The sequence below is a fragment of the Ovis aries genome, chromosome 15, assembly GCF_016772045.2.
Source record: "Ovis aries strain OAR_USU_Benz2616 breed Rambouillet chromosome 15, ARS-UI_Ramb_v3.0, whole genome shotgun sequence".
NCBI classification, from domain to species: Eukaryota; Metazoa; Chordata; class Mammalia; order Artiodactyla; family Bovidae; genus Ovis; species Ovis aries.
Genome location: NC_056068.1, coordinates 30,736,617 through 30,762,205, shown reverse-complemented (window position 1 = coordinate 30,762,205; position 25,589 = coordinate 30,736,617). Strand labels below are relative to the sequence as shown.

Here is a 25,589-nt window from a genome sequence, read left to right as displayed (position 1 = left end):
CAGTATACTGTCATTTCTTCATTGAAGAAAATCATCTTAATAAATATAATGTGTAATATTTTAAACAATGGCATTATAATCAGAACCCTAACTAATCCACTCAGCAACTATCTCAGTGACCACTCTGTCAGGATCTATTCAGTTTTGGGGAAACAGCAGTGAACAAACAGAACAAAAGACATCTGCCCTAATGGAGCTTACATTCAGGGCAGAAGAGCAGGAATACAGATGGATAAAATTAAAAAAATAAATAAATTCTGTGGACAAAAATAACACAGGAAAGGTGACAGAAAGCAAGGGGGATGAAAGTTTAAGTAAACTGGTCAGGGAAGGTCTCACTGAGAAGGTACTGAAAAGGGAACTCCCCAGGTCGGTAGGTGCCCAATATGCTACTGGAGATCAGTGGAGAAATAACTCCAGAAAGAATGAAGGGATGGAGCCAAAGAAAAAACAATACCCCGCTGTGGATGTGACTGGTGATAGAAGCAAGGTCCGATGCTGTAAAGAGCAACAGGAACCTGGAATGTCAGGTCCATGAATCAAGGCAAATTGGAAGCGGTCAAACAGGAGATGGCAAGAGTGAACATCAACATTCTAGGAATCAGCGAACTAAAACGGACTGGAGTGGGTGAATTTAACTCAGATGACCATTATATCTACTACTGTGGGCAGGAATCCCTTAGAAGAAATGGAGTAGCCATCATAGTCAACAAAAGAGTCCGAAATGCAGTACCTGGATGCAATCTCAAAAACAACAGAATGATCTCTGTTCGTTTCCAAGGCAAACCATTCAATATCACGGTAATCCAAGTCTACGCCCCAACCAGTAATGCTGAAGAAGCTGAAGTTGAATGGTTCTATGAAGATCTACAAGACCTTTTAGAACTAACACCCAAAAAAGATGTCCTTTTCATTATAGGGGACTGGAATGCAAAAGTAGGAAGTCAAGAAACACTTGGAGTAACAGGCAAATTTGACCTTGGAGTATGGAATGAAGCAGGGCAAAGGCTAATAGAGTTTTGCCAAGAGAATGCACTGGTCATAACACTCTCTTCCAACAACACAAGAGAAGATTCTACACATGGACATCACCAGGTTGTCAACACTGAAATCAGACTGATTGTATTCTTTGCAGCCAAAGATGGAGAAGCTCTATACAGTCAGCAAAAACAAGACCGGGAGCTGACTGTGGCTCAGATCATGAACTCCTTATTGCCAAATTCAGACTTCAATTGAAGACAGTGGGGAAACCACTAGACCATTTAGGTATGGCCTAAATCAAATCCCTTATGATTATACAGTGGAAGTGAGAAATAGATTTAACGGTCTAGATCTGACAAGAGTGCCTGATGAACTATGGACGGAGGTTCCTGACATTGTACAGGAGACAGGGATCAAGACCATCCCCATGGAAAAGAAATGCAAAAAAGCAAAATGGCTGTCTGGGTAGGCCTTACAAATAGCTGTGAAAAGAAGAGAGGCGAAAAGCAAAGGAGCAAAGGAAAGATATAAGCATCTGAATGCAGAGTTCCAAAGAATAGCAAGGAAAGGTAAGAAAGCCTTCCTCAGCGATCAATGCAAAGAAATAGAGGAAAACAACAGAATGGGAAATACTAGAGATCTCTTCAAGAAAATTAGAGATAGCAAGGGAACATTTCATGCAAAGATGGGCTCGATAAAGGACAGAAATGGTATGGATCTAACAGAAGCAGAAGATATTAAGAAGAGGTGGCAAGAATACACAGAAGAACTGTACAAAAAAGAGCTTCACGACCCAGATAATGACAATGGTGTGATCACTCACCTAGAGCCAGACATCCTGGAATGTGAAGTCAAGTGGGCCATAGAAAGCATCACTATGAACAAAGCTAGTGGAGGCGATGGAATTCCAGTTGAGCTATTTCAAATCCTGAAAATGATGCTGTGAAAGTGCTGCACTCAATATGCCAGCAAATTTGGAAAACTCACCAGTGGCCACAGGACTGGAAAAGGTCAGTTTTCATTCTAATCCCCAAGAAAGGCAATGCCAAAGAATACTCAAACTACCACACAATTGCACTCATCTCACACACTAGTTAAGTAAGTAATGCTCAAAATTCTCCAAGCGAGGCTTCAGCAATACGTGAACCGTGAACTTCCAGATGTTCAAGGTGATTTTAGAAAAGGCAGAGGAACCAGAGATCAAATTGCCAACATCTGCTGGATCATCGAAAAAGCAAGAGAGTTCCAGAAAAACATCTATGTCTGCTTTACTGACGATGCCAAAGCCTTTGACTGTGTGGATCACAATAACTGTGGAAAATTCTGAAAGAGATGGGAATACGAGACCACCTGACCTGCCTCTTGAGAAACCTGTATGCAGGTCAGGAAGCAACAGTTAGAACTGGACATGGAACAACAGACTGGTTCCAAATAGGAAAAGGAGTATGTCAAGGCTGTATACTGTCACCCTGCTTGTTTAACTTATATGCAGAGTACATCATGAGAAACGCTGGGCTGGAAGAAACACAAGCTGGAATCAAGATTGCCGGGAGAAATATCAATAACCTCAGATATGTAGATGATACCACCCTTATGGCAGAAAGTGAAGAGGAACTAAAAAGCCTCTTGATGAAAGTGAAAGAGGAGAGTGAAAAAGTTAGCTTAAAGCTCAACATTCAGAAAACAAAGATCATGGCATCCAGTCCCATCACTCCATGGGAAATAGATGGGGAAACAGTGGAAACAGTGTCAGACTATTTTTTGGGGCTTCAAAATCACTGCAGATGGTGACTGCAGCCATGAAATTAAAAGACGCTTACTCCTTGGAAGGAAAGTTATGACCAGCCTAGATAGCATATTGAAAAGCAGAGACATTACTTTGCCAACAAAGGTCTGTCTAGTCAAGGCTATGGTTTTTCCAGTGGTCATGTATGGATGTGAGTTGGACTGTGAAGAAAGCTGAGCACCGAAGAACTGATGCTTTTGAACTGTGGTGTTGGAGAAGACTCTTGAGAGTCCCTTGGACTGCAAGGAGATCCAACCAGTCCTCCTAAAAGAAATCAGTCCTGGGTGTTCATTGGAAGGACTGCTGCTAATGTTGAAACTCCAATACTTTGGCCACCTCATGCGAAGAGTTGACTCATTGGAAAAGACCCTGATGCTGGGAGGGATTGGGGGCAGGAGAAGAAGGGGACAATAGAGGATGAGATGGCTGGATGGCATCACCGACTCGATAGACGTGAGTTTGAGTGAACTCCGGGAGTTGGTGATGGACAGGGAGGCCTGGCCTGCTGTGATTCATGGGGTCGCAAAGAGTCGGACACGACTGAGCAACTAAACTGAAATGAACTGAGATGTAGAGGCAGCTTTGTAATAAAATACAAAGAATACAGGGCAAGTGCTGGAGGAAGAGGAGGAGCTAAAATGTTTCTGTGTGAGTTTGTTTAAGATGGGAGAAATAACCATGTCTGCACACTAATAGGACTGATTCAGTAGAAAACAAAAGAACTGATGATGCAGGAGAGAAGGGGTACGTTTGCTAGAGTAGCGCCTTTGAGTAGGTATAAGAAAACACGATCTGGATAAATAGGGGAACAGGTGGTCTTGAACTAAAAGTAGAAAAATTCCTACATATCATCAGGAGAGAGGGTCAAGCATAAGGTATGACAGAGGTAGGGTGATATCTCTGGCAGAAGTTATCTTCTGTATGCTTTAAATTTCTCAAAAAAACAGCAAGGTCATCAGTTGAGAAAAGAACAGGAGAGGAATTGATGGAGAGTTTAATAGAGAGAAAGTGTGAAACAGTCAACTAAGAGAACTGCAAATATGAAAGGACTAGAGACATGCAGCATGATTATCAGAGACGTATTAAGGGCTGTTATTTATCCTAGAGCAAGGCGAATAATAAAACACATTAGTTTAAAAACCTTATTAAGATTTCTATTGGTAAAATAAAACACTACTATTATCTACCATCATTTATATGAGTAAGATCTTTTCCATCCCTTTTTAGTTAAACTGGGCCTCCAAACTTCAAAGAGGCCAACCAGAGTCCAATTATATAAGTACGAACCTTTGGATCTTAATATCTATGTATATCTATGTATATTTATGTATACACATATATACTGTATTCTCTTTTTCATTCCCTTATCCTAAATATGCATATATATAAACCTATATATATATCCCTTAAAACCTATTTTGAGAATTTATATGCCTATAACTAACTTAGAAATGATAAAAAAATAACGGTCATGAGTAATCAATAACGGAGATATAATACAGACGTCAGAAAGCACAATAAAGTCCAAAAACATGGCAGGGGAGACCGGAAGTAAGAGGCCAATAATTCAGTGTACTGAGGCAAAGGTTGTAATATTAACTTGGTAACTTACAGCAGATCGATCCAGGAAGAACTGGTGGAACTCAAGGAAGACACGACGGGTCTCCTTGGAATTGGTCTGTTTATATAGGTCTGAATAGAGATAACAGAGCTGTAGTAGAGAAAGAAATGGGGAAGAAATCATGAAAAATGTCATCTGCTAGATTCTCATTGAGCAGAAATGTCTGAAACAAGTAGGTCACCATGAACAACGTAGTTATTACCATATAACCAAGCCTTTAAAAAATAAATTAGCAACATTTTAATCATCTTTGGTATCTAATTCAGAAAACTGACAGAAGTCTATCTACCCATCTTGCTAAAACTGAAAACTTTCATGGTATTTGAATCAATTAAGAACTCTAAACTGGCTAAATCATGAAATACATTACCAATGTTGCAGGGTCAAACTGGGAAACTACATGGTGTAAGAAGACAGCCAAGTGAGCAGGGCGAGATTTTAGCAGTTCAATGCTCTGAAAACAGCTGCACTGCCCATTGATCTAGAAAAATAAATCAATAGACATCAGTAACACCAACACATAAATGCAAAATGTCATGTCAGCTCAGTTAAATATGACTATCCCAATTTCATTTTGACCTTCCCTAAAAAATTCAAGGTTTAAAAAAACTTCACTAGAATTTATTATAAGCAACATAGGCTATAGAATCTCTTCCTCTGAAAATAATCTCTTGGGAACAGGTTGGAAGAAAGACCATCCTGGGAGAATGCAAGTCCAGAATATAATTATCAAGAGCTCACACAAATCAGTACACAAAAAAAACAGGTTAATAACACTTCTAAAAATGTAAAGGGAAGCTTTTTGCCTAATAACAAAATAGGTGTCTTCCTTTTAGGCTAATCATAGAGATGGTGGTAGGAAATGGAGTTGTGTGATTTTAAATAAGACAACTCATAGAATACTTGTATGTTTCCAAACCGCAATGAACACAGAAAGCAGCAAGAGTTGACCTTAACCTAGAATCATGTAAGTTAATCTAAACAAGTAACACCCATTCTGCACAATCTCTTTCAGAAAATATAAGAGGACTAAAGACTTCTCAACTCAGATCTAAGAGCTCAGCATCAACCAACTATCAAAAGCAAAGATATTATAAAGAAAGAAAACTACAGACTACTATCCCCAATAAACACACACAAAAATCCTCAGCAAAATAATAGGATTGAATCCAACAATACTGGAAAAAGGAAAATAAATTATGACCAACTGGGGTTTCTCTCAGGAATGAAACAGGAATAGCTGTTTCAAAACGCTAATGACATCAATTAATGTAATTTACCATTATATTTAGTTACACGTAAATTACATTAATGTAATGTAAATTTAATAACAACATATGATGATCTCAGTCATTCAACAAAATTCAACCTCTATTCATGATAAAAACTTCCTCAATTAAAAAAAAGTATCTACAAAAATCTATGGCTAACATCATATTAATAATAAATGACTGAATGCATTCTTCCTAAGATTGAGAATAAGGCCAAGAAGGCCAGGATGCCCTGTCTCACCACAGTGATTCAGCCTTATACTGGAAATCCTAACTAGCACAGTAAAGGTAATAATAAGAAATAAAAGATAAACACTGGGAAACAAGGAAATAAAAACTGTCACAGTTATTTACATAGAAAAATCTTAAGAAGTTATTTTAAACCCCTCTTTGAAGTAGTTTACTAAAAGATCACGTGAGCTTACTAACAAGGACAAGAATAAAGCCAATCACATTCCTATATACCATCAATCAACAACAAGAATTTGAAAATTTTTTTTAAATTTGTAAGAACATCCCCCTTCTCCAAAGATAAAATACTTAGGTAAAAATCAATGACTTCTTATCAGCTTCAAGAGCAAGGCCATTTCTATTGGTCAAAGCTAAAATAAGCAATTAACCCAAGCAATTAAACAATTAATCTTAGTTCTAAGACTTGAGCTTCAAATCCTTATAAATATAATTTCAATCTCCAGAAACTGTTCATTTTTGCAATAAATCAAACATCTTAGAAAATTAATAATTTGTTTTTTAGAAAGAAAAAGTCATCACCTGTTCATGTTCACTACCAAAGTCATCGTCCTCTGCTCCAATAATATGAGGTGCCACACGGGTAGAGGGACTCCCAACAAGTGACTGAGTGTCCTGGAAACATTCATAGAGAAGGAACAGAAAAATTGCTTGGTGGTCAATTTCAGAGACAGAAAAAAGACATGGTTCACTAAACTGACTGGGTTTCTTTTCCTTTTCTTTAGGTATTTTATTTTCAAAGTGGTTCTCAAATTTACCAGTATTGATTGTTTCTTGGTCAGGGGGAGGGGGAGAAAACACTTCCCCTAGAAATAATAAACATCCTCTGTTTATACACCCTTGTTTATCTGGTTCTAATCCCTCTCTGTAGGCTTCATTTATTGTTTCATATATATTTAGACCTTGGTACAGAAGGAAATTAAACTGGCTTACACAAACAGTTACAATTTTTAACAGTGAATGAAGGCAACAGGACAAAGGAAAAATGGCACTGTTGACATTTTGGGCCAGACGATTCTTCATTGTGGGGGCTGTCCTATGCACTGTAGGGTACGGAGCAGCATACTTAGCCACTGCCCACCCACTAGATGCCAGGAGTGGCCTCCCAGTCATGACAATCAAAAATGTTTCCAGACCTTGCCAAATGTGCCCCGAGGGACAAAATCATTCCTGGTTGAAAATCATTGGCATAATGCAATAAAATGTTCAAGTAATCACACAAACACTGCTATAGAAACGATGGTAACAAGATTGTAAAAGTAAATTGTAGGCTGGCAGCCCTCATTTCTATGCAATAGATCATCCATGTGTCAATTCATTCACACATTTGGATTTAGCATGAAAAGGGGAGTGTTGGAACATTAGTGTATAATGCAAAAAGTATGGGATATTTGAATACCACAAATACAGAAATGAAAGACCATACAGTACTAGGAGAAATAGTAAATTTGGAGCAAATATGAAAAAAACGAGTTTGGCTCAAACCTGACAGTGGTTGAATGCTGCAGGATCTGGGGTTGAGCAAAGGGAGTGAGGCTATGGGGACATGGGAGTTATCTGCACAGCAGTTACAGCTGAAACTATGTACATGGACCCACAAGCTACAAATTAAGTGACTAATAAATACATAGCTGCAGTTTTTCTTCATTAAGTGTGTTGCAACTCTAAGTATCTGCATTGCCTAAACTTGATTCTGCCTTTCTGTACTCTTGCTTTTAAAACCACAAGGCTTTAATATTTTTTAAAAAAATCAGGTGAAGCAGAAATTTTATTAGTTTAGAGTATTAGTGAGACAACTTCTCATTTTACAGCAGACTTGAGGTTTCTGATTTTTCAACAGTCCTTATGTTGCTACTAACAGATGAATCATAATATGCTATTAAATCTTTTACTAGAAAACTTTATACAAGTCCTAATCTTAAAAAATAAAATCAGAATGCTAAAAATATTCAATTAGGGATTTACAAGATCTAGCAACTCCATTTCTGATTATATACTCAAAAGAACTGAAGGAAAAACTTAAATGGGTATTTATTTATATATCCATGTTCAGAGTAGCATTATTCATGATAGCCAGAAGGTGGAAACAACCCAAGTGTTCACTGATGACTGGATAAACCAAATGTGGTATACACACACAATGGATTATTATTCAGCCTTAAAAAGGAAGGAGATTCTGCTACATGCTAACTCACTGATCAAACTTGAAGACATGCTCAGTGAAATAAGCTGGCCACAGAAGGACAAATATTATATATTCTACTTATTATGCGGTTCCCAGTCAGATTCGAAGGGACAGAAAGTAGAATGGGTTTGCCAGGGCTGGAGAGAGAAGATAATGGAAGTTAGTGTTTAGTCGACACCAAGTTTCAGTTGGGGAAGGTGAAAAACTTTTAGAGATAGATGTGCTGATGGTTGCAAAATGATGTGAATCTAACTTAATGACGAAATGAACTTAAAAGTGGTTAAATTGTATATTTTACGTTATTTGTATTTTACTATAAAAAAATTTAACCACATAATACTAATTATGGAGAGGCTATTTTCCAATCTTTATTAAATTCCTTTAATAAGTTTAAGCTTTTTCTCCAAATTAAAAAAAAAAAAATACACACACATATCAGTTATGTCTGTCATTTAAGTATAAAGAAAGTCACTATCATTTCATTGATTTTATACTCACAGTGTCCTGAACTGCTTCACTTTTCTCTGGGTTTTCCTCTAGATAAATCTTCTCTTTCAAGCCACTCTTAGGACTCTAATGAAAATTAAAAAACCAAAAAATGACGTGTTCATTTCAACAGGCCCACCAAAGGAGATAAGAAAGAGCAATGTGAAAGAATAATGTTCTGAAGGTCACATCTGTGTTTGAAACTATTAAATATCTTTCATGTAATACTTGGCTCTGCTACTTTTTACCTGACTTTGGCAAGTCACTTATTCATTAGGCTTTTAAGTCTTATGTTTATAAAATAATTTCATCTTCAGGCTTGAGGGTTAATTTCTATCAAGTAATTCTAATCAGATATATTACATATTTCAAGCTCATTAAGTTAAAATCAAACTCTACTTCCTCTAAATCCCTCTGTCCCAAACTATTCTTTCTATCCAAGTTAAAAGCATTTTAGCCTATTTCTGTGAAGGAAAATGAGCTTCTATTTTTATGTTACCACCTTATGTAAACTGATTTATGGTATGTTTGAGATGACCTAATGTAAAATACACACTATATGATACACAGAGCTTCAATTCTGGCAGATGAGGAACACTCCAAGCAATGGGAGCCATTCTTCAGAGCAGGTGAAAATGAGATGCAAGAGATTTTTTTGTGAATGCCTATACAGAAGATATATGCTGTCTATATATATATTACATATAAGAGAGAGAGAACAGTAATTTCAAATATAAGCCCCACCTGGCGGAAATGGATGACTCTAGGTTAACAGGTAGGACAGATCAAGCTAGAATAATCTTATCACACCAAAAAGAAACAAACCTATGTTACTGGGGAGTCATGTCTAAAGAACACAGAAGACAACTTGAGAAGGAGCGCACTAGTCCCCTCAAAAGGGACAATTTAGTAAGTATCAAAAAGAAAAATGACTGTAATGGACTGAAATACAGTAAGAAACAGGTTAAAAATCTATGAATTCAAAATATTACACATCTACACACATGTGTGCAAAGGTCCCCACAGTTAGTGACCTTCAGAGTATGTCAGGGCACCAATTCTTCTGAAAACAGATACATAAGGGAAAATAATCATATTTATTCTGAATTTCCCATATGAGCTATATCTTACAGCAACTTAAAAGCTAGAAGGGAAAATTCTTAATAAAATAGTTCCATTTAATGAATACAGGAAGAATGACAAAATTATATCATTTTGAAATCCCTTATTAAATAATGGATGCAGGTATTTTTGCTAACAATGGAAGTAAAAACGTCAGATAAAAACTTAGTGGAGAAATTTATAAGGAAGGAATTATGCTGATTTAATCTGCATACCTTCTACAAACTTAACAATTGTAAAAAGACAACCAGACATTCCCCTCCTAATGTGATGTAACAGGATATACACAGTACCACCCATGAATTGTTCTTGCCAAACAACAACCCTCAATCCTTAATCTTTTCAAGACTCTAGATCTTACTATCAATTTTCAGGAAATATACACCAGAGGAACATGCTAAACACCTCCATGAAAATACAATTAGAATGTGGATAGTTCTACTGGACATATGACCCAGTTTAACAAAAAAAATAGTAAGAAAAAAAAAAAGAGGAGGGAACAACCATAAATTAAGAGATTTATCAACCAAGGACTGAAGCTGTTGACTGGATCCTGACTCAAATAAACCTACTGTAAAAAGATTATTATAAGACTATTAGGCTAATCACATTGCATATTAAGAAAATATTAATGAAGATTTGATAACTTCCCTGGTGGCTCAGATGGTAAAGCGTCTGTCTACAATGCGGGAGACCTGGGTTCGATCCCTGGGTTGGGAAGATCCCCTGGAGAAGGAAATGGCAACCCACTCCAGGACTATTGCCTGGAAAATCTCATGGACAGAGGAGCCTGGTAGGCTACAGTCCATGGGGTCGCAAAGAGTTGGACACAACTGAGCGACTTCACTTCACTTCACTATGGCTCTAACTTCTTAAGTCTTTTCTTCCTCCCAAAGATGCATGTTAATGAAATATATCTTGGATTTACTTTAAAATATCCAGTATATGGAGAGAACGAGGAATGAAGGAATATACACAAAAGTAAGTTTAAGCACTTGTTGATGACTCTGAGCTGGGTGATTAGGTACATGCGGGAGTTTATTATCTTAGTCTATTTTTGAGTAAGTTTGGAATTTTTCAAAATAACTTATTTTTAAATTATTTATTTACTTTTGGCTGCACTAGGTATCTGTTGCTGCTAGTGGGCTTTCTTTAGTTGTATGTGGGGGCTTCTCTCTAATCGAGGTGAGCAGGCTTCTCATTGCGGTGGCTTCTCCTGTTGTGAAGCTTGGGCTCTAGGCACACAGGCGTCAGCAGTTGTGGTGTGTGGGCTCAGTAGCTCTGGCACGCGGGCTCTAGAGGATGGGCTCAGTAGCTGTGGCACATGGGTTTAACTGCCTTGCAGCATGTGGGATCTCAGTTCCTGGACCAGGGATGAAACCTCTGTCCCTTGCATTGGCAGGTGGATTCCTAACCACTGGATCACCAGGGAAATTCCTCAAAGTAACTTTTAAATTAAACGTCAGCTGCAAAATGAAAATCAAAGAGAGAAATGCTCTAAGTTTTAGATGATAATTTGCGATCAAAGGAAATCAGTCCTGAATATTCACTGGAAGGACTGATGCTGAAGCTCAAGCTCCAATACTCTGGCCACCTGGTATGAAGAACTGACTCATCAGAAAAGGACCTGATGCTGGGAAAGATTGAAGGCAGGAGGATAAGAGGACGACAGAGGATGAGATGGCTGGATGGCATGACCAACTTGATGGACTGGAGTTTGAACAAACTCTGGGAGGTGAGGATGGACAGGGGAGCCTGACATGCTGCAGTCCATGGGGTCTCAGAGTCAGACACGACTGAACTGAACTGAGCTTCTCTTATGAGAAGTACATCCATGGGCATGTGAGTATTCTTTAAAGCCTTCTCTGAGGTGAGCAAGAGCAGGGAATTTCACAATGCTAATGATATCACAATGCTAATGATATCACAAACACAATAAGGAGATTATTCTATAAGAAGGAGCAGAAAATGGAAAAAATATAAGGCACTGATTGGTTCCTACAATCTTAATACAGTACAACTGAGACAAACATTGAAATCCGTAAGCTAAAAGCAGCAAATCTCTAGCTTCAAAAAGACACCTGCAGGAATGACATGAGTTTGTTATGTGTTCAGTGAATAGTCTTCACTGTGTTGTCTCTTGTGGATTTCCACAACATCCACTTGTTTGGCCTCAATTGCCTCATCTATAAAACGGTGACATCTGCTTTTTTAAGATTACTATGAGAGTTAAAAAGAGTAACTGTAAAGCATTAGGTACATGTACTGTCACAAAGTAGGTATTCAATAAATGGTGACAATTTATCAGCCATTTAACACACATTTGTCAAGTTCCTCTTAGGCCAAGCAGTCTTCTTTTCTTATTGATCTCCCTGTCTATTCACTTCAATTCATTTTCGACATGGACATGTTTCTGGCTGTGCCTCTCTTCTGCATGCAAGATACAGCCCAAACTCTACTCATTCACTCTTGTTCAAAGACCAATTCAATACCAGACATATGTCGAACAGTCTGAATTCACTGGAATGCCTGTTTCTGCACTTGCCAGTTCACTCTGTATTTCACAGTGATATTTCTAAGCCACAGATTTTATGGTCAACATTTCTGTAAATAAGATAAAATTCAAGTTTTTCATTTGCATCACTTGTTCTGAATTCCTACAATCTCATTGTCTTCGTAGATATAAAGTCAAATATGATGGTGTGTTGCTTTGAGAGCAAGTTTAGAGACATCTAAACTTAGAAACACCTACCACTAGAAACATCTAATGGGAGAGACAAGCCATGAAAACAGAGAGGAGATGCAGCACTGAATCCAACAGAAGCAATGTGAGGATTCCCAGAAGCAGCACTGCTAGAGCAAGTTATAACTTGAACTCAAGACTCTGCCTCTAAGATCAGCGCCAGCCATTTTATCTATTAATATAATCCTAGTACACCTGCAAAATTTTCACTGCTCTCCCAAAATGTAATGCATTTTCAGACCTTGGAGCCTTCGAGTGCTGGTCTTTTGAAATTAGGTAGAGGCAATCACTTACTAGCTGAGTAAGTTTGGCAAGTTAGCTAACTCGCTTTGGCCTCAGTTTTTTCTTTTGTTTAAGTAATAACAATAGTACTACTTCATCAGGCTGTTCTGAGAATTAACTATGATAAAAAATATATAACACCTATTATAGCTGATGGTATTAATACATATGCTCAATAAATGTAAGCTACTATAATTCTTTTCTTGAGGCAAAATTGAAATCTTTCATCAAGACAATTAGCCTATCTAATCATAAAACTCCTATTAATATCTTTCAAAATAAAAATAACCTCAAATATTCCTTGCACGAGGAACTGAGTCACTGAGTCTCTGGGCCTAAGCATCAGGATACCCTAAATGATGGTGGTTTAGACCAGTGGCTTTCAATTTTTTTTACAACCTCCACTGAGAGATATTTTACATTATTAACCAACGTGCACACACACACACACACACACACAGAGCTATTCATGTGTACAAATGCACACAATGTGTGCATGTGTGTATACAACAAAAGTCACAAAAAGTAACACTTACCTCCTCTACATGCAAAGCACTCATTTCCTATTCTATTCTTTTTTTAAAAAAATACTGGCCCCAACCCACTAAACTGATTTTATGACCCACATTGAAAAAAAAACACTGACTTACAACAGATTATTTCCTTCATCACTTTAAGAAGGGTGATCTATTTTGAAGTACTTATTACTATCACTGCATACTACTTACAAAGTATTGCTGAGTATATAACACTGAACTTAGCTTTTAAGTATTCATATAACTGTGACACTACATCATATTCAGCTTAAAATACTTTACCATCTTAACAATTATCCATGTTCATCTGGCAATTTTTGGGTTAATCAAGAAAGCATTACTAAACATGGGCTATTAACTGAAGTCTAAGAGGACTAAGGCTTTTCCTCTTTGAAATGGCAAAGTGCCCCATGATTCAAGACTGAGTCACTCTGACCACAAATGGAATATTAACATGCTCTTAAAGATATCAACAGTTGGCCTCTCGGTTCAGTAAGAAAGCACTGGCATTATTAACTTCTCTACCCACAAACAAGACGCCTGCTGGGAAATTCCATCTCCTTAAAAGAAACATTTGGCAATGGTGTCCAAGGGAAAAAGTGAACTCTGGAATTAAAAGCTCATATACAACAGGGTCCAGAATTTCTGCTCATCAAATTGCTATATTAAAGATGATGGCAACCCTGAGGGATGGGATGGGGAGGGAGGTGGGAGGTGAGTTTCAGGATGGGGGGCACATGTACACCCATGGCTGATTCACGTCAGTGTATGGCAAAAACCACTACAATATTGTAAAGTAATTAGCCTCCAATTAAATTAATTAATTAAAAAGATGATGGCGATAAAAAGAAAGTAAAAAGAACACCTGTAGTTCCTATAACTTACAATCATATCTGGAAGTGGGGCTGTAGAGAAAAATACAACAAAATAAGAGTGCAGAACACTTACATCGGCACTGTCACTCCTAGGCCGAGAAGCGTCTCCGCTGCCATAGTCAAGCCTGCCTGGCCCATCACCAGCATCTGCTTCTCCTTCACCGACTGCTAGCCCATCACCTAATGGCTTGGAGGATGTAACTACAGTTCCATCCTAAAACAGATTAGGCACACATACATTAAAAACAAACAACAACAAAAAAACTCTTTCATTATTGACCACATAAAGAAAGAGTCACACTGCAACCTCAATGGAGACTGTAAAAAGTTGGCCAGTTTGATGTGATCAAGAATGCTCTAAAAGTTCTAAAAGTCAAAGGCATAAATAACTACTAATCCTGTGGTTCTAAAATGGCATGACCTTGAAGACAGGGATATTTCAATAAAGAGAATAAATATTCAAACTTCCAAATAAAAGCAAAAAGATAAAATAGTTTAACTTACATAATTTATATTCCCTGCCTGTTAGTAAAGATTATGACACTATAACTTGTGGTTAATTGCCTTCCAACACTTTACAACTCCAATAAATTGCCAATTCTGGGGTGCATTGCTATACTGCAAATTATTCTAAGTTTTTAAATTAGGAATCACAGTTTTACTCTTGGAACTGAGTTAGATTGTCTTTGCTCAGTAGTAACAACAACATAAAACATTACTTATGTCAATTATTACTAAGGCAGAATACTCAAAACTTCATATAGCTAATGGGACTAAAAGAAACAAACAAAACATGTGTAATGAAAAGTACACTGAACCCGGAAGTCAAGAGGCCTTAAAAATGTGTGATCTTGTATGAGTCATTTAACCAATTTAGGCCCTAGTTTTCTCAACCATGGCATGATTTTTTTTAACTTTAAAACGAGCAGATTAGGATAGATGATTTCTGTGTGAACCTACAGATCTAACTCATGAAGAATAACAAATAAGCAGCTCATTTTTCCATATACCAAATCTAAACATTACAGAATATAAATCTGGTTGACATATAATGCTGAGTTATTCTTCTAATGAGACCATCATCTGCATAACTTACACCTATATAGCAAATCCATTTTTAAATTAAAATAAAAATATAGTCATTAAGAACATGAATGTGCTTTAAATTTGTCAGACTGAGTTTAAATTCCAGTTCCAAGTTCCATTTAGCTACATGACCACAGACAAGTTATTTAACTTATCCAAGTTTCTTTAAGTGTTTATGTAAAATGAGGGGAAACAACAGTAATATCTAATCTCAGAGGGTTGTTTTGCAGATTAAGTACGAAAAATTATATATCCCCACTTCAAATATAATTGCCGGTCTGTTTTCAAATGGCAGAATAAACCTCAAAATGGAAATACATGTATCTAAATACATTTCAGTAATTTTTCGTTATCAAAGCAAAAACACTCAATTCATTCTAAAATTACTGTGGAACAAAGAAGCATGATATCATGACCAAACAATCAGAGGCCCACATTTCTTTTCTTTTTTTTTCTTCACATTTTTTTTAGTTGACCATTATTTCTGTAACATCCTACACAGGACATCCTGTTGGCCTATACTAGAAAAAAAACTTTTAAAAAGGGCAACTGTTAACACCGTCTGACTCATTCCCAGAAGAAAACTCTCCTGCAAAACAGCGCGCAGCACTGTTAACAGTGATGTTACCTGAGCAGAGCCCGTGGCTTTGGACAACTGCTCTTGCAGCTGAGGAATGTGTTTCTTGGCCTCCTGGATCTCTTTTAGCAATCTCTGAGCAGGTGTTCGGTTGTAATCTTCCTGCAATAGCTGAAAAGTTATAAAAATATTTCAAGAATTAACTACTTATGTCAAGAAAATATCTAAAAAGTCCATTCTCAATCAATTAAATAGCTGACAGCACTGATTACCAATAGCGTCTGATTATGATAAGTACCAACTCAACTACGCCCACTCATGTTTTCACTGGCCTGTAAACAGCCCCATTTCTAACTTAGTACCTGAAGCCGTTCCTGTTCTTTCCGTAACATTTTTCTCAGAATTTCTACTTTCTGGTTATGAACCACATTGTTTTCTTCCTAGAAAAAGAAAAAACAAACAAACAAACAAACAACCAAGAATCAATACAAGGAAAGTGAAGCTAAAATATGTATTGAAAATGACTCATACAATGTTACATCTCAGCTCCAATTTTTAATACCTATCAGGATTTTCTTTATTTCCGGTGGTTATGACACCAAGCTTTCAGACATGACACTGAAGATAAAAGGTTACAGGGAAATTTCAACCTTTCTATCTCACTTTTGATAAAAAAACACTAAAATGTTAATATCAGGTTCAAAAAACACTAAGTGTTAATATCAGTTGGAGAAATGAAGTTGACTTAAATATAAGAACAGTTATCTTATACTTTGCCCTCCTTTGGATCTTTACTATCAAATTCCTTGCATGGCTCAAATTCCCAGTATTTCCTACCTGAAGTATTAAGACCACTCCCTAATTCATCTCCTGCCATTTTCCCCAGTTTTATAACCCTATAATATTTTATCATATTAGTCTTCCTAAAATCTTGCTATAATCACATCAGTCAAAAAATATGTACTATATCCTTAATGATCCAGTTACATGTAAATTAGCTTCATTGTTGAGACTCTTCAAAATAAATAGTCTTACTTTTCCAAGCTTGTTTCCTACCATATAAATCTTTAACAAGCACCAGCCAAACAAAAATCCTGGCTATTTCTCCCCAATACTTGATGCTTTCTTGGCTCTTTACCTTTGTTTATCCTACTCTCTCTACCTGGGTTGACTTCCTCCCCCTGACCTCTACTGCCACCACTTGAATGTTAACTGCTCTTCAAAGCTCATTTCAAATAACAGCTTTCCATACAGCCCTTCCTTATCACAACTGGATGTGCTTTCTCCCTTCTTTGAAACCTCACAGAATATTTTCCTTCTCATAATGTCAACATTCTGCCTTTGTAGTATCATTACCTGCATACCCTTGATTCAATCTCAAACAACAAAGGTTTATTAAGTATCTAGCACTATATGCCAAGCAATATTGCAGACTCTGGGGAAACACAATAAACAAAACACCCCTTTCCTCTTAGAATATATATTCTAAGAAGACAAAGGACCTTGACCACAGATATCTTAATTATATTTTTGTGGGAGGTACACTGTGTTGTAGATGCTAAGTGTTAAATACTTGAATTAAATCTGCCATCCCAATATTCTACAATCATTCCAACCATTATATAATTTTTTTATCATCAGCAAATTATTTTCTGGGATCTTAAACTTTGTTTAGCAATTCAACACTTTGAAACTCTTAACATAAAGCAAAGGCGTCATTCATTATATAACTGGACATTTACAGAGACATTTTCCCACTCTTACCCCCATGAGCACAGGACTAGTAATTCTCTCCATATTCCCAGATGCTCCAGGTGAATGAGGGGATGTCATGATGGGAGACATATGTCCAGTGACTGATGGCTCTACTTCAGAATCAGCAAGCGGAATCTGGGGCGACCCAGGTGGGCGTCCCTGAACAGTGAGAGCTACATAGGAACCAGCTTTGGGGAGAGAGAAGGTAGAAAGGGGAGGAAACGGGGAATAACATTGTCAAAAAAATTTTACAGCATTTTACTACTTAATCTTTGATAGTTCTAAAAGATCTAGTTATGTGAGAAAGTTTCATCATCTGCTGGTTAATCATTTCTCGACAGAAACAGAATCCAATCTGCCATATCTCTTTTATGACTCCCCTACAAATCTAAAAGAACAATGCAAAATTCAGATAACAAATTATTACTCGTAAGATCGGATATTACTTAAAAGCAAGTAAGATAACCCCAATAATTTTTAAAAATTTAGATATGAATGATTTATCAACCATCTACTAATGGCTATGTTTAATTTCTCAAATGGAAATTTAAAAAATCACCATATTAAGATGACACTAATTAGGCGAGGCTTAACTAACTCTGTAATGATGAAATTTTAAATTAACTTTAAAAAATGAGTGTGATTTAAAAAAAAGAGAGGAAAAAAAAAAGCCACAAAAAGTAAGCAGTAAGTTTTAATTTTAAAAATTTGGAGGAAAAGACAAATTGAGTATGTATTTTACATGGGAAAAAATTATAGAAAGCAAAGTTACCCATAACCAGAGACTCAACCACAGACATTCATTATTTATCTAGAATCAAAAATAACACTTTCCAGATAAATAACTTTTCTAGATAACTGATCTTTAATGACAAAACCTTTCTCTTATACTTTAAATTGTATTTCATAGTGTTTCTTTCCACTTACTCTGCCATGAAACTCAATGGCAATTATTTCAGTGTTTCTGGTTCTAAAAAAAATTTTTTTTACACTTAAGTCATTAATGCTGTGATACTGGGGAGACTTTAAATATATACACTTTTAAAGTTTTTCAATCAAAAACACTTTGTGATTGTCACAAAGTCATCTGATGTATCTTGTTGACTTATCCATGTTTGTCTCTCAAAGCTTCCTGGTTCTTCCCTTTCCTTCTTTAGATATTTTTAAACAAGTCTGATTTGAAATCACCTTTATCATGTCCAGAGTCTGCACTGAAAAGTAGGACATGAGGGAACTCCGCTACAAGTATAGTACACAGGATTTAGGCATTTCAAATTTATATCTGTTTTCAATACTTAGACTGTTTTATTCTTATTTTGAGTTTTCAGCTAGGCTCTTGTTATTGGATAAGTAATCTACTGCTATAGTCCAAGGGTTTAAGTAAAACTGATATTGGAACACGGTTAACAGGCATATATTTATTATCATAAACCATATTTATATAGTACATAAAAATTTACTATATAGTAAATTTATATTTATATATTTTATTTAGTATATAAGTATGTACTAAATAATACTATATATAAATATGCACTAAATATATTTAATTCTGATCTTCCCATTTCTTTTTAAAATGTACTAAAGTTAAACACTAAGAACAAAGTGACAGATTTAGAGCTCTAGTACTCTGATGAAAACGTAAAGGAATTCACGGGTAATTTATCTAAGCAATAATAAGGCCAAGAAAGATTCCAGTGTATTAAATTTGTTTTAAAGATGTCCACTTACTGAAAAGAAGTAATATTAAATAAAGAAGTAGTGTTTCTGCTTGGCCACAAACACCTGTCTCTTAACTGTAGCCTACCATCCCGTGGAATAGTCTGATACAGAAGATTATAAATTCTTAACCCTGGGGATTTCCAAGAGAAGATCACTCCTCTGGATTATTTAATCGTTTACTTATCTGAGAGAATATGATTACGTTACTTGAAGTTCCATTTCAGTTCATCCAGCCATTGTGTCTGATTTTTTAACCTATTCTCTTTCAGGTCAACTCATCCATTTCTTTCAAATGTTTTCAATACAACCAAGAATGACAGGGACATTATAATCAACCGTATATATGAAGTGGACTAAAGATGAAGTGAAAAAAAGCCAAAGTGTTAGTCACTCAGCTGTGTCCAACTCTTTGTGACCCCATGGACTGTAGCCCACCAGTCTTTTCTGTCCACAGCAATTCTCCAGGCAAGAAGACTGCAGTGGGTGGCTATTTCCTTCTCCAGGACAGCTTTCCAGCTGAGGGACCAAACCTGGGTCTCCTGTATTGCAGGTGGATTCTTTTCTGTCTGAGCCACCAGGGACTAAAGATAGTTATTAGTAAGTTAAGAATTTTCACCTCAGACTTTAACATAGGGGTCAGTAAACTCCAGCCAAAGGACTAAGTTCAACCCACAGATTATTCTGGCGAATAAAGTTTCACTGAAACACAGCCATGTCCATTCACTGATGTATTGTCTATGCCTGCTTTTACACTATAATGAGAGTCAAGTGGCAAACTATCTGGCCCACAAAGCCTAAAAAAATTACTATCTGGCCTGTTGCAGAAAATGTTTGCTGATCTTTGCTTTAAGGGTTTCAGAAAACAAAACTGAGAATAACATTCACCTACATTTGATTAGCTTCACCACTTCCAAATGGTTTGAATGAGTCACCAGAGTTCCATTCACCTATAAAAAAATGAAAACAGTGTGTGTCAAATACATTCTAATTGAGACAATGGATAAACTGACTTTAGGAATTGCTATACACAATACAACCAATTATAATATAGTAAACAGGCCAACAAAGGTCCGTCTAGTCAAGGCTATGGTTTTTCCTGTGGTCATGCATGGATGTGAGAGTTGGACTGTGAAGAAAGCTGAGTGCGGAAGAATTGATGTTTTTGAACTGTGGTGTTGGAGAAGACTCTTGAGAGTCCCTTGGACTGCAAGGAGGTCCAACCAGTCCATGCTAAAGGAGATCAGTCCTGGGTGTTCTTTGGAAGGAATGATGCTAAAGCTGAAACTCCAATACTTTGGCCACCTCATGTGAAGAGTTGACTCACTGGAAAAGACTCTGATGCTGGGAGGGATTGAGGGCAGGAGGAGAAGGGGACAACAGAGGATGAGATGGCTGGATGGCATCACCAACTCGATGGACGTGGGTTTGGGTGAACTCCGGGAGATGGTGATGGACAGGGAGGCCTGGCATGCTGCAATTCATGGGGTCGCAAAGGGTCGGACACGACTGACCGACTGAGCTGAACTGAAACAGGCCTATATTAAAACGTGTATATATCTGGTTCAGTATTCACTTTTACCACTATTCTACAAGGTATATGTGTGTGCATGCATGCAAAGTCACTTCCGTCATATCAGACTCTGTGTGACCCTATGGACTGCAGCCCGCCAGACTACTCTGTCCACGGGATCCTTCAGGCAGCAAGACTGGAGTGGGTTGCCATGTCCCCCTCCAGGGGATCTTCCCGACCCAGGGATCAAATCCCTGTCTCTCATGTCTCCTGCATTGGCAGGCAGTATCTTTACCACTAGCACCACCAGCGAAGCCTTCTATAAGGTACACTCAGCAACAAAATGAACTTGAGCACCAAAAAAGGCCTTGATTTAAAGGACATTATAGCTTATTCACCATGAAAAATGATAAAATATACAAAGCAACAGATACACAAATCCTTCACAGTGAAGAACCCTTGCAAATAGAAAAGCTTGCTATGCTTTTAATTGCAAATTCATTGGTTTCCAAAAGCATAATACATTTTTCAAAAGATGAATAACCAATATTCTACAATAATATTCAATTTACTTTTTGTTTTCTGATCATATCCTAATCTTTACAGAGAAAATTAAATTTTCAGACAGGCTAAATGTAGGAAGTGTTCTCCAGAATTTCCACTAAGCCAGAGAAATTAAAGTAAAAATATCAAACATGGATCTAATATTAACATTATTTTTTTCTGAGGCAAGTAATACTAATTTTTACAAGTTCAAATTTATCAGGGTATAAAATCAAAGCAAAAGTACACTTGTCATGCCCACCAGAGACAATCACTATTAAGCATGATGCTTAATATTTGAGATGCTTTTCTAATGTACACACACCAGATATACAGACAAGCATACACGCACATTATAACTGTCTTTTTCTGCAAATAAAAAAAAATACTGTTTTATTGTATTATGGATGCCTTTCAATATAGGTTACAACAGACCTAATCTACTCTTTTTAAGAGCTGGAGATGTAATGCAAATTATTTCTCTGCTGCTGCTAAGTCGCTTCAGTCATGTCTGACCCTGTGCAACCCCACAGACAGCAGCCCACCAGGCTCCTCTGTCCCTGGGACTCTCCAGGCAAAATACTGGAGTGGGTTGCCATCTTCTTCTTCAATTTATTTCTCTAGCCCTCAGTTTATGCATATTTAGATTGCTTACAAGTTTTCAAAGTGATAAAGCTTAAGTAAATTTTCCTATACACATATCACTTCACATTTGAACACCATTTCCTTAGACAAGTTCCTAAAGCAAAACTGTGGTCAAAGTTTATATACTTTCTAAAAATATGTAACTTTTGATATATATTCACAAATTTCCATCCAAATAGGTTTTACCTAATTTATATTCACAAGTTTATAAGAGTAGCCATGGTAGCCATTCCCAAACTATATCAAATGTATATTCAGTTCAGTTCAGTTCCGTTGCTCAGTCATGTCCGACTCTCTGCGACCCCATGAACGGCAGCATGCCAGGCCTCCCTGTCCATCACCAACTCCCAGAGTTCACTCAGACTCACATCCATCGAGTCAGCAATGCCATCCAGCCATCTCATCCTCTGTCGTCCCCTTTTCCTCTTGCCCCCAGTCTCTCCCAGCATCAGTCTTTTCCAATGAAAAGTCTTTCCTCAACTCTTCACATGAGGTGGCCAAAGTATTGGAGTTTCAGCTTTAGCATCATTCCTTCCAAAGAACATCCAGGGCTGATCTCCTTTAGAATGGACTGGTTGGACCTCCTTGCAGTCCAAGGGACTCTCAAGAGTCTTCTCCAACACCACAGTTCAAAAGCATCAATTCTTCAGCACTCAGCTTTCTTCACAGTCCAACTCTCACATCCATACATGACCACTGGAAAAACCACAGCCTTGACTAGATGGACCTTTGTTGGCAAAGTAATGTCTCTGCTTTTGAATATGCTATCTAGGTTGGTCATAACTTTTCTTCCAAGGAGTAACTGGCAGTCTTTAAAATTCCTGACAAGCAAATATATTTTTACCTATTTTACCAAATATATTTCTTCTTCTTTGCTATCAGTGAGATTGGACATATCCTCATTGATATATTACTTATTTCAATTACTCTGGGGAATGGCCTGATAAAATTCTTTGCCCATCTTTCTATTAGACTATTTATTCTTTTGTTAGTAATTTAAAAGTGTTCTTTATATTATATTCTACAATACGTTTCAAATATGTATTTCCAGATAGTTCTTTGTAAATATGTTATGTCTTTTCCTATACAGTAATTTGATTTTAAGTAATCACATTAGTCAGTTGCCTAATAATTAGTGACTAATCCATACTTACTCTACTGATCAAAACTCAAGGCCTGTTTCTGGACCCTCTATTGTGTTCCACAGATAGATCCATATTTATACTACAGTCACTTGCTTCAAATTAATCTACACCATCTCACCTCCCACTTACCTCTTCCCATAATACCTTTGCAAAATTTGTTTAGAAGAAATAGTCATTTGGAAGTTTGACAAGGAATGGCACACCTCCCAAATTTATTAATATATTATGATGAGAACTTCTTGCTAAGAGATTACCTTGGAGAAATAAGATCTTTGTAACAGTGAGCTACTCTCCTGCCCAAGAACACACATGACTCTATTTATTCAAAACTTTTATTATGCTTTACAGTAAAGGGTAACATTAATATTAAGATAAATGAAATAATGTTTTATAGTCAATAAATCCATCATCTATAATGTGTAGCTTTTAATAAAAATTCAAGCTAAAAAACTAAAATATGGCTAATATATGCTCCTTTATATTTCTATCATAAATTTCCTAGCAGTCTTTTCCTTACCTTGATGATTCGATCACCTGTCTGTACTCCAGCCCGCATGGCTGCTCCATCTGTAATAGAAATTAATTCTTAAAATGTAATTCATTTACATTCACTGACAATCTTCTCAAAAGAGAAGCATGTAACAAAATAGCTAAAAACATGGATTGTAAAGTCAGACAGACAAGGTCCCAATCCTGCTTCTGCCACTCACTAGCTGGGTGACCATGGTCAGATTTTATGGGTTTTTTTTTTTTTCTCACTCTAAGACTCAATATCCCCTGTAAAATGGAGATTAAAAAGTACCAAAGTATCTCACTCAAATTACAGCAACTAACATAAAGGAAGTATTCAATATATGGTAATATTGCAATAGTATAAGATATTATAGTCATTTGAGGGGAAAAGCCAGATATTTTTTGAGCCTACGACCATTTCTTTAATCTGTCACTACCTAAATATCTCCGGTGCCATGAAGAAAAAAAATTATACAAACTTCTATAAGTAATGATGCTTAAAGTATCATGACTGAAGAGTCATGTGATTTTTCTAAAACATACAAGAACTTTTTTCTTTCCATAAAATGCAACAGGAAGTCAACCGGGATAAATTCGCGCCTATAACTAACACTGGAAACAAATCTAGTACAGTAAGGCCATATGACCTATAATTATGTGATTGTTTTATTCTAAGCAATGGACATTATTTAAGCTTTTCTATTCTTACTCTGTTTGCTCCCAGTGACAAGACTGTTTTTTAAAAATGCCTTGCCTTCTTTGACAGACTGTACGAACACTGGGTTGTCTCCACTGACCGTCAGCCCAAATCCATTGTCATCCTTCTGGATGATCACACAACGCTGAACAAGACCTGCACAAGAACCACAGGATAGCGAGAGAAGGAAAGAGAAAACAGAGGGGAAAAAAGTCAATAATCATATTATTAGTAATGAACCTGGAGAAACACAAAGTAGCACGTGAAACCCATGTCAAAAATAAAGAGCACTAACCCCATAAGCAAAACAAACACAATATCACAGAGTCATATGTATTGGTTTCTCAAAGGAAAGGTAGAGTAGAATTGCTCCAGGATTAAAAATAGCTAAGGCGAACTGGAAAAGGTAAAGTATTAGAGAGGGGACAGACGGAAGCCCATTCAAGTCTATGCAATTTATTTGTAATATAAAATTCTACCCACACTTCATTGTGTTTTTAAGTGCTCTAAATGGTATTTAAACCCAAGACAATCGAACTTTCTGGGACATTAGGCTAGAAGCAGCCCATGGTAAACTCTAGAGAAGTTCAGCATTACTCTCAAAAACACATATTCAGAAAAACAGACCATTAAAAAGAAAGGAATGCTTAGAGAGTACCTGTGGCTCTTCTGAAAAGTCCAAAGGAAAGAAACACTTTGGCCTTCAGAAATAATAAAAAGAAAACACGGTAGAAAAGATAAAAGAACTTGTGAGCTTAACCAGCTCTTTTATTTCTTTCATATACTTACCTGATTGCTACAGAGAATTTGTTTTCCTTCCAGTTAAACAGCAAACAAAAATTGTCAAGGTAAGATGAGAGAAAGAAGACCACAACCAAAGGAACAGGGATAAAACAGAACCCTGATTAGCGCCCAGGGCTGTTTTCATTACAGAGCAAGATCGGGAGATCCTGAACTCTGTGTTAGCCAAAGGTTTAATACATACTTCCAGCTTTACAGAGTCCAAATGCTTCACCAAAAATGAATATATAAAAACAATATACAAAAATAACACAAGTATAATGATGACTAGCAAATAAAAACTACTTCAAAATTAATATTTTTATACAGAGGCATGATCTTTTAAATAAGTTTGATATACAAAACAAAGGAAGTGCTAAAGACTGCACGTTAATGAATATACGTGCATATTTCTTGCTATTGATGAAATGACACAAGTATGAGGTAAAGAAACTGCCTGTGATGAGGGAAACCTGGGT

At 36.7% G+C, this 25,589-nt stretch overlaps 1 protein-coding gene across 7 annotated transcripts in view; it reads right to left on the bottom strand.

Moving 5' to 3' along the window:
* ARHGEF12 (Rho guanine nucleotide exchange factor 12) overlaps positions 1–25,589 on the bottom strand; it is a 164,679-nt gene that overhangs the window by 40,664 nt on the left and 98,426 nt on the right. For 6 of the 7 annotated variants that reach the window (XM_060399319.1, XM_060399321.1, XM_012095611.5 and 3 more), the window contains 11 exons: positions 24,388–24,486; positions 23,638–23,687; positions 20,167–20,224; positions 17,565–17,743; positions 16,163–16,240; positions 15,852–15,971; positions 14,211–14,351; positions 8,592–8,666; positions 6,431–6,523; positions 4,759–4,869; positions 4,380–4,478 (listed from right to left, as the gene is read on the bottom strand). In XM_060399319.1, coding sequence (XP_060255302.1) covers positions 4,380–4,478; positions 4,759–4,869; positions 6,431–6,523; positions 8,592–8,666; positions 14,211–14,351; positions 15,852–15,971; positions 16,163–16,240; positions 17,565–17,743; positions 20,167–20,224; positions 23,638–23,676 — 993 coding nt within the window. In that variant the 5' untranslated portion in view covers positions 23,677–23,687; positions 24,388–24,486. The remainder of the gene's footprint in view (positions 1–4,379; positions 4,479–4,758; positions 4,870–6,430; positions 6,524–8,591; positions 8,667–14,210; positions 14,352–15,851; positions 15,972–16,162; positions 16,241–17,564; positions 17,744–20,166; positions 20,225–23,637; positions 23,688–24,387; positions 24,487–25,589) is intronic. The other variant, XM_042232995.1, reaches the window with a different exon arrangement.